The sequence below is a fragment of the Equus caballus genome, chromosome 3 (genome assembly GCF_041296265.1).
Source record: "Equus caballus isolate H_3958 breed thoroughbred chromosome 3, TB-T2T, whole genome shotgun sequence".
Lineage (NCBI taxonomy): Eukaryota > Metazoa > Chordata > Mammalia > Perissodactyla > Equidae > Equus > Equus caballus.
The window spans coordinates 119,136,519-119,152,045 of record NC_091686.1 but is presented as its reverse complement, the minus strand read 5'-3'; the positions used below and the strand labels follow the sequence as shown (position 1 = coordinate 119,152,045).

Genomic DNA, 15,527 nt, shown 5'->3' with positions numbered 1-15,527 from the left:
ACACTCACTCTGCCCATGGGGGATGGACAAGCAAACAGACAACAACCAGAGTGGACAAAGCTGGGCAGAGCAGAGGTGCGTGCAGGGGCTGTGGTATCTGTGCAGGCAGAGGGGACCCAGTCCAGCCTCTGTGGGCCAAGGCAGGCTTCCTGGAGAAAGTGACATTTCAGCTCAGTCTGGAAGGTTGAGAAGGAGCAAACCAGGGAGCCTAGAGAGGGAAAGATGTTCCTAAAAGAGGGAGCATTTGAAGTTCCAAGGCCACTTGGATACGGTAACTACAAACCCTAGGGATTGCTAATGCTATGTGATTAACAAGTCCCTTAACCTCTCTGTGCCTCAGTGCCCTCAAATGATGATAATAGAATGAATGCATTAAACCTCATACAGGGCTCTGAGGAAGGCAGCGCTTCCAGAGTTGGCTATTGTCATCGTCACTGTCATTATTACCCCAGTAAAAGTGCAGGAACGGACTGGCAGAGATGGGTGGAGAGCTCAGCTGGGACCAGGCTGCAGACCTGAGACTATCTCCCAGGCCTCAGGGAAGCAGGGAAGAATGTGAAACAGGGGCTGGCAAGAGCGGATTTCTGCTTTAGAAATGGCTCCTGGGAGGAGAAAGGATTCGGGGCAGAGAGACGTTGATCATGGTCCGATGGTGGAAAAGGATCTTGAAGCCACCTCCCATGGGAAAAGTTTCAAGGAATCAGGATGGGGTGGGAGCAGGGATGAGTAGACAGACTGAGGAAGGAGAGCAGTCTTTGAATCACCACGGGGCGGTTCTGCGGAAGAAGGTACAGGAGTTTTAGGCCAAGGATGGCAGCACCAGGGGGTCCTCACATCTCCCCTCCACCTTGGGTAGAATTTGTATTAGTCAGAGCTGCCCAGAGACTGGAAGGCAGCCTTAGTGGGGAGTGAGCTCCCCATCCAGGGAGGCATGCAAGCAGACCCTGGATGAGCACTTGATAGGGAGGCTGTAAAGGAAACACAAACACCAGGCAGGTTGATGTAGATCATTTCTAAGTTCCTCACAACCTTAATCTCTGTTATTCTACTCAACCCCAGAGAGATGGTGAATGAATTTCCTATTGCTGCTATAACAAATCACCACAAACCGAGAGGCTTGAAGCATCACAGATTTATCCTCTCACAGTTCTGGAGGTCAGAAGTCCACCCTGGGTCTCCCTCGGCAGATCTTGGCAGGGCTGCATTCCTTTCTGAAGTTCTAGGGGACAATCTTTCTCTTTGCCTTTTCCAGCTTCTAAACACTTCCTGCATTCCTTGGCTTGTGGCCTCTTCCTCCATCTTCAAAGCCAGCAGCACAGCATCTTCCAAATTCTCTCTCTCTCATACACTGTCCCCCGCCCCCCACATCTCACCCACCCACCTCCCCACAGCATTCCCCAACTCCTGGATGGAGCCACCGCCCAGGAGAGGTTCCTGAAGCACCAAGATTTCCACCATCACGCCATCACCCAGTGTGTCTCAATGAGTTAACTGCCCTCTTTACTCTCCTCCATGAGGGCAGCATCTCCATCTCTACGGGTCACAGTTCTATCCCCTATTGTCCACCTCGGGCCTGACACGCAGTAGGCTCAATAAGTAAATATGTGTCCAGCAAACGAGTGAAGAATCCATTCAAAGAAAACAGCTGATTCCCAGCTGAGAAATATTCACCCACTTGTTAGCCCTGGTTGCTGGGCTCTCGCAGTATGGTGAGGTACCGCGCCATGACGGGCCCATGCTCCGTCTATGACACTATGGGGGATGGAGAAACCTTTGGGAGAAGACAAAGGCTTTAGTCTGTGGGAAGATTCCTGCCTGGATTTTTAACATTTGCATTCCTGATGGAGCAGCCTGATGCTGAAGGAGCCACAGAAGGGGGCCTGGGAAGGGGGCCTGGGAAGGGGGCTGCAGGGGGCAGGGGAAGTGGGCAGTGGCAAAGGAGACCTTTGCGAGCAGAACACACGCATGTCGGCCTCCTGAGACCTGCCTGCATCCAGGGCAGGGTCTCCCTGGCAGCCAGTGTGGGGCCGATTCGGGCTGCACCCTGTGGGTTTCTCAATAGGCTTGTGCCTCGCTCTGAGGAACAAGATGAACAATCATCCAGTTAATTCAGCAAAGCCTGCCTGAGCATCTGCTCTGCCCGGCTGCGTGCTGGGTGCTGACAAACCAAGATGAAAAAGGAGCGCCCAGTGGGTGAGGAAGACAGCTGAGATCCGGCTAGCTCAGCGTCTGGTGCTCAGCACGCAGGGAAAGCTTCCGATTTGCCCGGGAAGCCCATCGACAGCCCTACATGGTGTCCCGAGGAGGACAAGGCCGGGTCTCCCGCGAGACATTTCTCCCAACCTCACACACGCAGAGACCCCTGTTTTCCAGCACAGCAACGTCTCCTCCGTCTGAATGGTCCAGGGAACTGTTTTGCCGCACAGGCTTGTTTTTCTTCCCTGTCCTGAATTTGACGCTCCTTCGATGAACACGTCCAGAAGCCCTGGAGCCTTTCAAAGCAGACCTGGAGTCTCCTGCTGGGGCGGGCTCGACTCCCAGGGAGGCCCACAACCCGGGCACCGCCATGGAGGGAGCCAGGAGACTCCATCCAGAAGAAAAACACATCCAGGCTTGCTGCTTGCACCTCCAGACACACACAGTTCTGCCCCATCTGAGAGGGTGCCCAAGAGACGGTCCCCAGGCCATCCCGCTAAAGGTGTTAAGAGGACACACTCTCACCCACAAAACAGGAAGGCATGGCTGCGATCCCTGCCCAGGGCTTCAACACCAGAAAACTAGGTAAACAGAACGTCAGAGCTAGAAGGGACCTCCGCCACTGCCCAGGTCGGTGCTGCTCTGTTTACACACGGGGAACGGGCTCCAGGATCAGGAGGGGATTTCTCTGGGCAAACAGAGCTGGAGCAGCTGGAGCCAGGCTTTCATCCCTGTTGTTGACCTTCCATCCCGCCCCATGTCGAGGACACTGCGCTCCTTTCACCCAAACCTCTGGTCCTCATCCGCAGTTATTTTGTTCTGGGAACGTGAGGCCTGCCCGGCCCCCACTCCTGCCCTCCCTTGCAGTGAGAGAGGCTCTGGAGACAGATAGACACGGGTCCAGAGCCCCGTTCCTGCCCTCATTAGCCTTGTGACCTCAGACAGTTTCGTATCCCCTGAGACCCTCAGTTTCCTCGTCTGGGAAATGGAAATGACCCCACCCAATTCACTGGCTTTCTGTGAGGCTCTTGGCATTTGTGACAACAGCAGGATATGGTTGCAGAAGCGTGGCAGAAGTGATGCTGAGTGTTAAGTAAGAACTTTCCTCTCCTTTGACAGCTCCTTCTCTTGGCTTGTTGCTTGGTCTTGGGCAGCCCGAGGGCCCAAACTCATTTCTGATGGCAAGAGTCCTGCTCCCCCCCAGTTCCACACTGGAGACCGGAAGGATGGAAAGAGGACAGGGCATGGAGTCGTCTTGGACCATTTGCCTCCAGCTTTGTGACCTTGGGCGAGTTGCTGGAACTCTCTGAGCCTCAATTTTCCATCTGGAAAATGGGACTGTTTTCTGCATGGCACCCACCTCTCGGGGACACTCATAGGAATGGAGACCTTCACATGAGCTCAGACAGTGATACCGGCTCAGTGTCTTTGATTCCTCACCGTGGTCTTGTGAGTGAGGTGCTCTTGTCACTCTCACTTCACACGTGAGAGGAAGGAAAGAGTTAAGAAACTTGCCCAAGGTCATTACCAGAAGTGGGTAACCATGTATAGCACCAAGCGAGCGAACATCTAAGGAGAGAGCTTACTCCTTTGACTGGTGCTTTTTCCAGGAGAGCTGCCTGCAGAACGTCGTCCCCAGAAGAGATGCACAGCGGGAGAACCAACGCTTCCCGAGGCTGGGCTCCGTGCCGGGGCCTGTGCTGCGAGCTTGAAGACACTCACACCTCCGCCACCACGGGCACTAGCACGAGCCCATCTTCCAGATGCAGAGGGCAAGTGACCACCCAAGGTTCCCCTGGTTGGTCGGGGGTCGGTGGACCCTGACACCCAGGCTGCCTGACCCCAAGCCCTGATCATTGATGCTCCCCCAATCCATCACTTCTGGCCCCTTTCCTTCTCCCAGTTCTGCTCCAGGAGATCAGCCAGTTTTACAAAACGGTCCCCATTCTGAGGGGCCTGACTGCGCACCGCTGTCTCTGACCAAACCTCGCGCTCATCTATCCTTGTCTTCCGCTTGTCCTCCACCCCCTCATCTGCCAGTCCTGCCAATTCAGGAAATGCCCCTGCCGAGAGAGAAGCTTCTATTGAAAGTGTGCAAGAGGAGGACCCTGCTTCCCTTCCAGGTGTCCCACACACCCCCCATGCAGCCCCTCCTCTCAAAACGGGGGGGCCTTCGGGTCTGAAAGGCTCCAGTGTCCCCAGCCTGCTGGGTGGGCGTGCTCCACAGTCTTGGCTGGGCCCCACAGGAAATGGAGGCGTGGAGGACCACCCCCAGGCAGCTGCTTAAAGGGGTGGCCAGCCTGGGGCTGCAGCCAGGCCACCTTTGCAGGATGGCGCCCCAGCTGCTGCCCCTGCTGCTGCTGCTCCTGGCCGGGCCCCCTGCTGCAAGGCCCGCTCCCCCGACCTGCTACTCTAGGATGCTGACCCTGAGCCGGGAGATCACCGCTGACTTCCAGAGCCTGCAGGCCACAGAGCCCGCGGTGAGTGCCCCGCAGCCCGCCTGCAGACCAGAAGGTTCTACGCAGACCCCCTTCTTGAAAACCTGCCTTTGGATCAGGAACAGAATGCTGTTTTTCTTTTCTGTTAATCTTCTTTACTGTTAATCTCAAAGATATTTGTGCTTTATTCCCATGCTATTAAATATGGTACCGATGGTTTGCACTTGCTTTTAAATCCAAGGAGAAGTAATTAAAGACATCACAATTTTTGTTTTAACTGGCTAGCAGATATCAAAAGATCTGTTGTAAAGTGTAAAAAAAGAAAAGAAAAAAGTTGCCCATAGAGTCTAGAACTCTAGTCTTAAGGAGGACCAAAGAATGAGGTTCATTTATTCTCTGCACTAGCCCACGTGCCCTGAGGGGCTGACTCCCAGAACTGGGCTCCACCCCGTACCTGCCGTAGGACCCTGGGCACATTCCTTAGCCTGAATCTGTGTCCCCAGCTGTGGAGGGACATAGCAGAGCTTCAGGCGGCCGAGAGGGTTCAAGGAGTGAATGCAGACACAGCGCAGGGCAGAGCCTGCCAGGGGATGCGTGGCTGTTCGCACCACCGTTTCAGGAGGAAGACCTGGGGCTCAGAGAGGGGAGTCCCAGAGGGGCGGCTCGCACGAGACTGGGCCTCCTGACTGCTCATCCAGCGTAGCAACAAAGTGAATTTAGGAAAGAAGGGAATTAAACTTCATTCAAAGCTTTGGTAACATTTAAAAGTGTCTCTTTACCACTTGCAAACAGTTCAAACAAAATGTGGTGTTTCCCAGACATGGGGTTTATGATACCCTAACACCCTCTTTGAATTTTCTTTTGTAAAAGTTAAATGATGTGTATTTTTTTTCTAATTGTAAAAGTCGTATACTTTTGTAGCATGGTTGGAAAATGCACAAAGAACAAAGAAGAAAATAAAAGTTACTTGCAATTCTGCCACCTAGAGGGAAAAGCTGCCATAACACTCTGGAGGGCGGTATGTCAGCTTTCGGTCTATGCAGGGGCATCTGTGCGGTGCTTGCGCGCGCGTCTGTGTAAACAAATTGGATCGAACAGCACAGCAGCTTTGCAATTTTCTTTTTAATGACACCATCAAATAAGGTAAAATTCTTTTGTAACGACATTTTGTTGCATAATTGCACCACGATTTACCCATGAATTCCTGGTTATTACATTTGCAGAGCAATCGTCTTTTAAAGGAATCTGATTTTAAAATGCAAAAAGAAGTTCACAGGCTCAGAGCTAGCTGCACAGCTGGAGGGAGAAGTTAGGTGTTCTCATTCTTTAATCTCACAACTGGGAAACTGAGTCACATAGAAGAAGGACGCCTGCCCAGGGCACACTGGGAATTACTGATGGGTAATTACTGTTAGGGCAGGACCAGCAGCTGGATCTTCTGGCGTTCAGTCCTGCACAGAAGCAAAAGCAAATAGAGTAATAGAAAAGCCCACACATCCATGCACTTTTCTGTTACTATAGTATATATTGTATATATGTTACTATTTGTAGACTACAGTTATAGAACTGTTTAAATATACATACACATACATGAGTACGTGTGTGTCCATATGTCTGACAGTTCCCTGACTCACAGTAAATGATGTGAAGGTTGCACTCGAAAAGTCCAATTCTGGAAGAGCAGTTTCCCATTTTTGGAGGGATGTAGCATATGGTATAAGAAGGTACTGTGCAGGTCAGCACCAAGGAAAGATCTGAGGCTCGTCTGGCTGTTGGAGGGCTGGCAGAGAGCCTTCTGTCCCCGGGTTGAGGGTGTGTCCCTGTGGCCATCACAGCAACCCATATCCCTTCCTGCAGGAGCCGTGTGTGAGATACCTGCCCAGGCTGTACCTGGACATACACGTAAGAGGGGTCTCCCTGCCCGGGTGGGGGCGGCATGGAGGTGGGAGGGATCCTGTGCAGCGGCATGCAGGGGCCCCCAGCTCCCGTCCCCCTGGCTGCTGACGATTCCCACAAGACCCCTCCCTGCTGTCGCTCCCAGAATTACTGTGTGCTGGCCAAGCTCCGGGATTTCGCGGGCTCGCCCCAGTGTTGGCGAGTGGCCCAGGTGGATGCCTTGAAGGACAAAGTACGGAAACTGTACACCATCATGAACTCGTTCTGCAGGAGAGTGAGTGACGCCATGAAAAATTCTCTTTCTACTTGTTATTAGCGGAGACCTTCAAAGCTTTTAGAAGAGGAGGGCTCGGGATGGGGGTGGGAAGGAGGTGAGGTCTGGAGCTGTTACTCTTGGTGTCCCCAATGCCTGGTCCAGAGTTGTCACTCCGTAATTAAGGATGCAATCATTCACTCCCTGACGCGTCTATCCATCTATTCATCTGCTCAACCACTGTGTGAGTGAATTCAATAAATAATAAAAGAATATATGAGATTCAGTGGGAATGTGAAGAAAGATGTGAGCAGCTCTCCTTGGGAGAGTAAGGGCTGGGACGTTTCCACACACAGGGGAGTAATTGAAGAGTCTTTAGGATAACCAAGAGTCCTATCGTTGTGCATGGGCTCTGCGGCCACCTTCAGTAACATTCCTGCCCATTGCACGTCTTTTTCAGGATTTGGTCTTCCTGTCGGATGACTGCAATGCCTTGGAATACCCAATCCCAGTGACCACGGTCCTGCCAGGTCACCAGAGCTAAGGCAGCCCCCACCAGAGAGAGACCCCCAGGAGCTGAAGTTACGTCGGCTGCCCAGACACACCGGGCTAACGCCATGGCCCCACAGGTCTCCCTGTTCCTGTAGCATCTGAAACTGTCACGTGTGTCTCCTCCTTCCGGAGAGCAGGGTTTGTGTCCCCCACCCTGGAACCTACTTTGAACAGAGTTAGAAGCCTTGCCTCTCATTCCCTTGGTTTTGTCCTGCCAGGATGGTTAGATACATGAGCACATTTATTTGGTTGCTAAGAAGAAAAGGGCAAACCAGCTTCTCTTTTATGAACAACTAGCTTGAGAACAAGCAAAATAGCATGTTTGTAGTACTGCTTGAATGGAGTCATGGAACCATTTTTCTTTCTTGTTAGGAACCTGCTTACATTTAACAAAGCTTCTATTTTATACTTTCTCCCACCACAAACTTTCCTTATAGTACTCTATCATTTTTAGAGAAATTTTACTGCCTATAAAATGTATTTGCAAGGTTCATAATTATGTAGTGCTGATGGGAACTTTCATTGAAAGGTGATAAAAATCAAATAAAGACTATCTTTACAGTAAGAAACATGTGTCCTGCTGTTTGTCCAAGGTGGACGTCAGCATGTTTATTCCATGCTGTTTCTGAAAGTTGCTGCTCTGAGCAAGATGCATCTTTCTCCCGTTTCCCATGAAGAACAGGTGTCTCTGGGTCTGCTTCAATCCGCCTGTGTGAATGTCCATCCTCAAAGCACTGGGAGATGCTCTGACTTACATTTAGGGACGGACATGCATTCTACCCATGGCAGTACAGTATCTGGCACTTACCGCAAACATCAGTTCACTGAGTCCTCATGGCAAACCTGGAGACCGGCATCCTAGGAAGCTGAGGCTCGTGTAGATTAAGAAACTTGCCCCAAGTCACCAGCTGGTAAGTGGAGGAGCCTACATTGAGCTCCAGGGCTCCAAAGCCACGATCTTCCCAGTGCACCCTCGCTGGCTCTCTGCAGGTGAAGCAGGCTTGTTTAATTAATTCACAAACCCAATGATAAAATCTCAGAAAAGTAATTGAATGTTTGAAAAATATTCCAAATGCTAATCCTCTTTTAAATTCACGTGTTACCCTGGGATCTTTCTGTCTCCTTTGCCCACTTCTGCACAGATGGTCCCTGCTTTTCCTCACTAGTCTTAGATGCCTCTGACTTCTCAGACGATTTATGAGAATGATTGATTAGGTTGTTATTGTCTATTTAGAGCCACTAGACCACAGCAGCACCGCCTTGCCTTCCGAGGGCCGCCATAACAAAGGACCACAACCTGGGCGGCTTGAAATGAGAGAGATTTCTTGTCTCGTAGTCTGGAGGCTGGAAACTCTGAAATCTGAGTGCTGGCAGGGTCCTCCTCTCGCCGAGGCTTTAGGAGAGAACCTCCTTGTCTCCTGCTGGCTTCTGGTGGCTCCTGGCAATCCTTGGCTTATAGACACATTGATTCAATCTTGCCCTCATCAACACATGGTGTTCTTCCTCTATCTGTGTCTCTCTGTCCAAAATTCCCTCTTTTTGCAGTAAAATTTGCAGCTGACATGATCTTATATCGAGAAAACCCTAAAGACTACACAAAAAACACCCTGTTAGAATTAATAAACAAATTCAGTAAAGTTATAGGACACAAAATCAATATACAAAAATCAGTCGTATTCCTACACGCTAACAACAAACTATCAGAAAAAGAAATTAAGAAAACAATCCCATTTACAATAGTATCGAAAAGAATAAAATACATAGGAATTAATTTAACCAAAGAAGTAAAAGCCATGTACACTGAAAACTAAGTGACACTGATGGAAGAAATTGAGGAAGACACAAATAAATGGAGAGCTATCTCGTGTTCACAGACGAAAAGAATATTGTTAAAATGTGCATATTACCCAAAGGGACCTACAGAGTCAGTACGATCTCTATCAAAATTCCACTGGCATTTTTCACAGAATTACAAAAAAGCAATCCTAAAATTCATATGGAACCTCAAAAGACCCCAAACAGCCAAAGCAATCTTGAGAGCAAAGAGCAAAGCTGGAGGCATCACACTCCCTGGTTTCAAACTATATTGCAAAGCCACAGTAATTAAAAACAGTATGGTGCTGGCATATAGATCAGATGGAACAGACAGAGACCCCAGATATAAACCCACACATAGACAGTCAACCAACTTTAACAAAGGCACCAAAACATACAACAGGGAAAGGACAGTCTCTTCAATAAATGATGCTGGCAAAACTGGACAGCCACGTGCAAAAAATGAAACTACACCCCTATCTCACACCGCTCCAAAGAACTAACTCAAAATGGATTAAAGGCTTAAATGTAAGACCTGAAACCGTAAAACGACCAGGAGAAAACATAGGGGAAAAGCTCCTTGACATTGGTCTTAACAATGCGCAGGCAACAAAAGCAAAAATAAATGGGATTACATCAAATTCAAAAGCTTCTGCACAGCAAAGGAAACATCAACAAAATGAAAAGGCAACTTACCGAATGGCGGAAAATATTTGCAAGCCGTAAATCTGATAAGGGGTTAATATCCAAAGCATATGAAGAAGTTTTGCAGCTTGATAGCAAAAAATCCCAAATAGTCCAATTAAAAAATGCACAAAGGACCTGAATAAACGTTTTTCTGTAGAAGACACACAAATGGCCAGCAGGTACAGGAAAAGGTTCTCAGTATGGCTAATTATGAGGGAAATGCAAATCAAAACCACCATGAATCATCACCTCACACCTGTTAGGATGGCTTTCATCAGAAAGACAACAGATCACAGGTTTTGGCGAGGATGTGAGGAAAAGGGAATCCTTGTGCACTGTTGGTAGGAATAGAAATTGGTGCAGCCACTGTGGAAGATAATATGGAGGTGCTTCAAAAAATTGAAAATAGAACTACCACATGATCCAGCAATCCCATTTCTGGATATATATCTGAAAGAAACAAAATCAATATCTCAAAGAGCTAGCTGCACCCCCATGTCCACTGCAGCATTATTCACAATAGCCGAGATACGGAAACAACCTAACAGTCCCTTGATGGATACATGAATGGAGAAGGTGATTTATCTAACTATCTATCTATGTATACGCACACACACAATGGAATACTATGCAGCTATGAGAAAGAAGGAAATCTTTCCATTTGCAATAAGGTGGATGAACCTATAGGACATTATGCTAAATGAAATGAGCCAGACAGAGAAAGACAAATATTGTATGATCTCACTCATATGTGGAATCTAAAACATAAAAATAAAAAGTTGAACTCATAGAAACAGAGAGTAGAATGGTGGCTACCAGGCGCTGCAGGGCTGGGGAAGACGGAGAGAGGCTGGTCAAAGGGTCCAAGCCTCCAGTCAGGAGGTGAACAAGACCCGAGGCTCTAAAGCGCGGCACGGTGACCACGGCTACCAGGACTGTGTTGTGTGCTTGACATTTGCCAGGAGTGTAGACCCTAAGTGTTCTCGCCACACACACACACACAAAGTAGCTATGTGAGGTGATGGCTATGTTAATTTAACTGGATTGCGGTAGTCATTTCGCAAATTATAACCTATGTCAAGTCACTACATTGTATAGTTTAAAAATGTACAATTTTATTTGTCAATTACACCTCAACAAAGCTGAAAAAACAAGACAAAAGAAACACAATTTCCTCTTCGTGTAAAGACACCAATTATTGGATTAGAGCCCGGTCTACCGAAGGTGACCTCATCTTAATTTGATAACAAAGACCCTAATTCCAAATAAGCTCACATTCCCAGGCATATGGGGTTAGGACCTCAACATATCTTCTTGGAAGACAAAATTCAACCCACAGTGATCATCCTTTCAAGAGACAACCCCTTCACAAGGAAAATCATGCAACAAACTAAGTCTTTGTTACCACCACCCCCATCCACCACCTCCTGCTGGAGACAAACTGTGGAGGGGCCGGCGGCACGTCACACACCGGCCCGCTGAACCTTCACAACACTGCGGCCGGGTGGGTGTCGGCAACCCTGAGTAACAGCGCAGGCAACACACTAGGCTTAAAGGTAAGTGATTTCCCCAGACAGCAGATAAGTGGTAGCAAGGGATTCCAGACAAAAGGCAAGGGCTAGAAGTCTTCATTTCGTGGCTCTCTAACCCTCTGCTATTTCTAGGTAGCAAAACAAACCAGTGAAGACGAGAACAAATTTACTCATTTCAGGCATTTGTTTATTTCTTCACTGTTTACTGAGTGCTTATTATGAACTCGGCAAATACTGAGATGAAAAGCAAAGAATATTTCCTCTTAGGTTAGCAGAGGAGACATTTGCAAAATGGAGGAGACAGCAGAGGAAGGAGCGAGTAATTCTGCCTGAGATGGGGCAGAAGAGTTTCTTAGAGGACTGGGCATTTGAACAAGGTCTTGAAATAGGACTGGAAACTTGGTAAGCTGAAAAGGGGTGGAAGCAGAAGACACAACGTAGCCAAAGGCACGGAGACTCCTGGTGGAGACCGGTGGTTTAACACTAACATGTGGTTGGGAGCTCAGGAGCGGAGCTGAAAATGCAGCGGGATGGGGTGTAAACAATGGTAGTTGTGGTAAGGCTTGCCAGGGACACTTGGGCAAAGTGTCTCTGTTCCGACACCAGCTGTGTAACCAGGTCAAACAAAGGAGAATCTCTTGTTAGGAAGAAAGATTGGGAGCCAATGGTTGGACGTTGTCAGTTCCCAAAGGGGTCCCTTTGCTTTGGATTTCAAAGACGACAAATAAGGACATTGCTCCTCCCCATGAGTACCAGCCCATTGCCAAGCCAGATGTCTGGGGATCATCCTGGACTCCTTCTCCATCTTTATCCATCGCCAACTGGTCAACCCTACCTTCTCTGCATCTCTCGACTTCTCCATTTGCTCTTTACCACCTCGCCATTAGTTCAGAAGCTTCACAGAACGTGACATCCAGCCTTTGCTCAGAACTCAATCCTCGGATGGGCCTCACCTCACCATTAGCTCTCCCGAGTGAGAGTCTGGCCATCCCTGGTCCTTCTCCCCTGAGGCTTCCCCATCAGAAGGGGATTTCTTTTTTCTCATGGGCTTGTTAAGTGTTAGAGCCTATGTCCTATTTCTTCAACTCATTTAACTCACCTAGGACACAAAGCAGAGCCACTCATTAGCTGTGTGTCAGTGGGCAATATACGTACCTCTTTGTGCCTCGGTTTCCTCATCTGTAAAATGGGGGTGATAATAACAAAATTTCATAGTTTTGTTTGTGGGATAATACAGATTTACACGTTTAAAGCACTTACAACGTCTGGACCCTAGTAAGAGTTCTGATTAGTTCTAATTAGCTCCAAGAGCAGCAAAAGCAAATACAGTAGCTGCTTAAGAACTTATGAACTTTTAAAAAGCTTTTAAAAACTTATAGACTTTGGTTCATCAGAGTGCTGCAGTACAAAAGTCTGTAGACTCCCTCTTCCAAGATAAAATCACCATGTAAGATAAATCCTTCTCCTCACCTCCCCCGGGACCCCAGCAATGGCTCCCCAACCTGAGTCCTGACTTCCTCCCAGTCCGCCCCCACCCAGAGCCAGACGGATGTTGCTAAAGGGGAGAACTGCTTCCCATGCCCCTCTGCCTGATGCCCCCAGGGCGCCTCATAAGGCTCCCCTGGTCTGGCCTTGGCCGTCTCTGATCTCACCCATTGCTGTTTCACCCCACACCATGTCCCACATATACACGCATACCCATTTCTGTAGGCATTTCATCTCAGTATTTCCTAAATACTGCAAATCTTCTCAGATCTCCTTGTCTAAGCACATGCCGGGCTGTCTCCCCCCCCCCCCGACCCTCCCCCCTGAAAACTGCACAATTCTTCCATCTGCTCAAGTGTAACTTGTCCTCTGAGACCATCGCTGAGTCCCCTAGAGAACGACACTGTCTTTTCTGGTCTACGTTCTCTCTTATCATTAGACTTTTACATTCATCATCATCACACTTGAGCCGGTCAGTCACCTCCTCCTCCTTGACACACTTTCTTTACTTGGAGCCCCGGACCCCTCGGATTCTCTCCCACCTCACTGGTCCCCCTTCTCAGTCCCCTGCTGGTTCCTCCTCGTCTCCTCATTTCTCGGCGCTGCTGCGATCCAGGCTCGCCCCTCCCTCCTCTGCTGTCCTCTGCCTGAACTCACTCTTGGTGATGCCGTTAGTCTCGTGTCTTTAGATACCAGGCGTCCTTGTGCCCAGACAAAGAAGCTGGCAGTCAAATTTGACTCCCCCCTTTCTCACATCATCTACATGCAATGCATCAAAAAATCCTGTTCTCTCTAACTTCAAAAGATACCCAGAATCTGACCACCTTTTACTGCTTCCACCACTGCCAACCTCGTCCAAGGGCTCTCACATTTGTTTCCCCAGATTTCTGCAAGACCTTCCTGAACGGCGTCTCTGCTTCTGCCCTTGCCCTGATACAGCTTACTCTCAGCGCATCCACGAGAGTGTCCATTAAAATGGAAGTCGTCTCACCTCCCTCCTCGGCTCAAGACCCTTCAGTGGCTCGCATTTCACTCAGAGTACAAGCCAAGGTCCTCACAGTGGTCTCAAGGTCCTTCGTCATCTGCCCCCACTCCTCTGGTTGCCTCCCTGACCTTCTACCTTCTACCTGAGTGATCTGGAGCAAATTACTTGCTGTCTTTCCATTTCCCCTCACTTTCCCAGTCTCAGGAGGAGAATAGTAACAGTCCTGTCCCCAGAAAGTTGTGGTGAGGAGTCAGTAAAGAAAGTCACGTAAATTGCTGAGCGCAGACCCGACACTCAGCAAACAATAACGTTAGCCACTGCTACTGTCATTCTTATCTTCATCCTGATCATCATCATCATCAAATCTTGATGCGGAGGCGGGGGGGAGCAGGTATGGATTCAAACTGTGGAGCATTTCTCATTTCAGATTGAGGTACCCTCTGATTCTCTGTGACTTCCCACTATTTACTGCCCCCAACCCATTGTCCTTGCACTCCCCGGATGACCAAATCTGAGTAGGTACCACACTGGCTTACAATCCTTCCGTGGCTCCCCATTGCCCTCAGGATAAAATCTGAGTTTTCTCACCTCCTGTTCGTTCCTTGTACGCTGCAGTCTGACTTCTGACCCTGCCACGCCCACCGAGCTGCTCTTGTAAAAACCATCCGTGTGCTCCATGCGGTCCCATCCGCAGCGCCTTTTCTGCCTTCATCCTCACTGACCCTGAGTCTCTCTGGACTCGGTGCCCACGCTCTCCTGGCTCCGTGCTTTCCTCCTGTCTGCTCGGTCTCCTTCTTCCTTGCTGACTCCTCCCACCTCTGAATGCTGCTGTGCCCCAGCATTTCGTCCTGGACCAGCGCTTCTCCCCTCTCCATACTCCCTCCCCTGTCCTCCTCGGCTGCTGCAACTTTATCTCCATGTTTATGACACCAAATCCACGCCTTCTGCTCAGACTCCCCCAGGAGGCTCAGGCTAATTTTCCAACCACCTGTCATCCTTCATCCCCCTGGCTGTGTCCCAAGTGTCTCAGAATTAACTTGTCTAAAGTCAGCGCGTCTCTTCTCACCCGTTGGTGTTTCCTGTCTCTGTACAATGCACCATTTGCTCCCAACAAAACGTGGGCTTCTATTTCTTGATTTCTTTTTCTCACTCCCTCCCATCTTTACAATTAATGAGCAAGTCCTCTACTTCTTGCCTCCAAAGCATGTATTGAACATGATGGTTAATTTTGTGTGTCAGCTTGGCCGGGCCATGGGTGCCCAGAGATTTGGTTCACGTGATTCTGGGCGCATCTGTGAGGATGTTTCTGGATGAGGTTAACATGTGAGTCAGCAGAATGAGTAAAGCAGTTGCCCTCCCCAGTGTGGGTGGGCCTCATCCAATCTGTTGGAGGCCTGAATAAAACAAAAGGCTGAGGGAGAGAGAATTTCTTCTCTCTGCCTGACTGCTAAGCTGGGCCATCCGGTATCTCCTGCCATCAGAGCAGGACTTACACCGTTGGCGCCGCTGACGTCATGTCTCCTGTTGGTTCTGGGAACCCTGACTAATATGTTGAACCCTCTTTTCTCCATACCTGATGCCAATCTCCTGGGCAAGGTCATCGCGACCTCTTGCCTGGGCTGACTGCGGGCTCTCAGCCTTCACTCTTGCCTCCTGCCATCCAGCTCCCACACAGCAGCCAGAATAAT

The 15,527-nt window shown here is 49.2% G+C and overlaps 1 protein-coding gene and 1 long non-coding RNA gene across 4 annotated transcripts in view; one reads left to right on the top strand and one right to left on the bottom strand.

Moving 5' to 3' along the window:
- Nucleotides 1–7,904, top strand: part of CYTL1 (cytokine like 1) — a 23,852-nt gene extending 15,948 nt beyond the window's left edge. Inside the window, exons 4-7 of one of the 2 annotated variants that reach the window (XM_070262724.1) lie at nucleotides 3,807–4,676; nucleotides 6,492–6,536; nucleotides 6,676–6,804; nucleotides 7,244–7,904. In XM_070262724.1, coding sequence (XP_070118825.1) covers nucleotides 4,446–4,676; nucleotides 6,492–6,536; nucleotides 6,676–6,804; nucleotides 7,244–7,327 — 489 coding nt within the window. In that variant the 5' untranslated portion in view covers nucleotides 3,807–4,445 and the 3' untranslated portion in view covers nucleotides 7,328–7,904. Of the gene's footprint in view, nucleotides 1–3,806; nucleotides 4,677–6,491; nucleotides 6,537–6,675; nucleotides 6,805–7,243 lie in introns of those variants that run through there. The other variant, XM_001499643.5, reaches the window with a different exon arrangement.
- Nucleotides 5,739–15,527, bottom strand: LOC106783018 (uncharacterized). Of its 2 annotated transcripts, XR_011437236.1 has the most exons (4): nucleotides 14,428–14,634; nucleotides 9,847–10,287; nucleotides 8,144–8,926; nucleotides 5,739–6,085 (listed from the first exon to the last, which is right to left on the bottom strand). It is a non-coding gene; the product is annotated as an uncharacterized lncRNA (long non-coding RNA). The 2 variants fall into 2 exon arrangements; XR_011437237.1 differs by lacking the exon at nucleotides 9,847–10,287 and having other exon boundaries at nucleotides 14,428–15,527.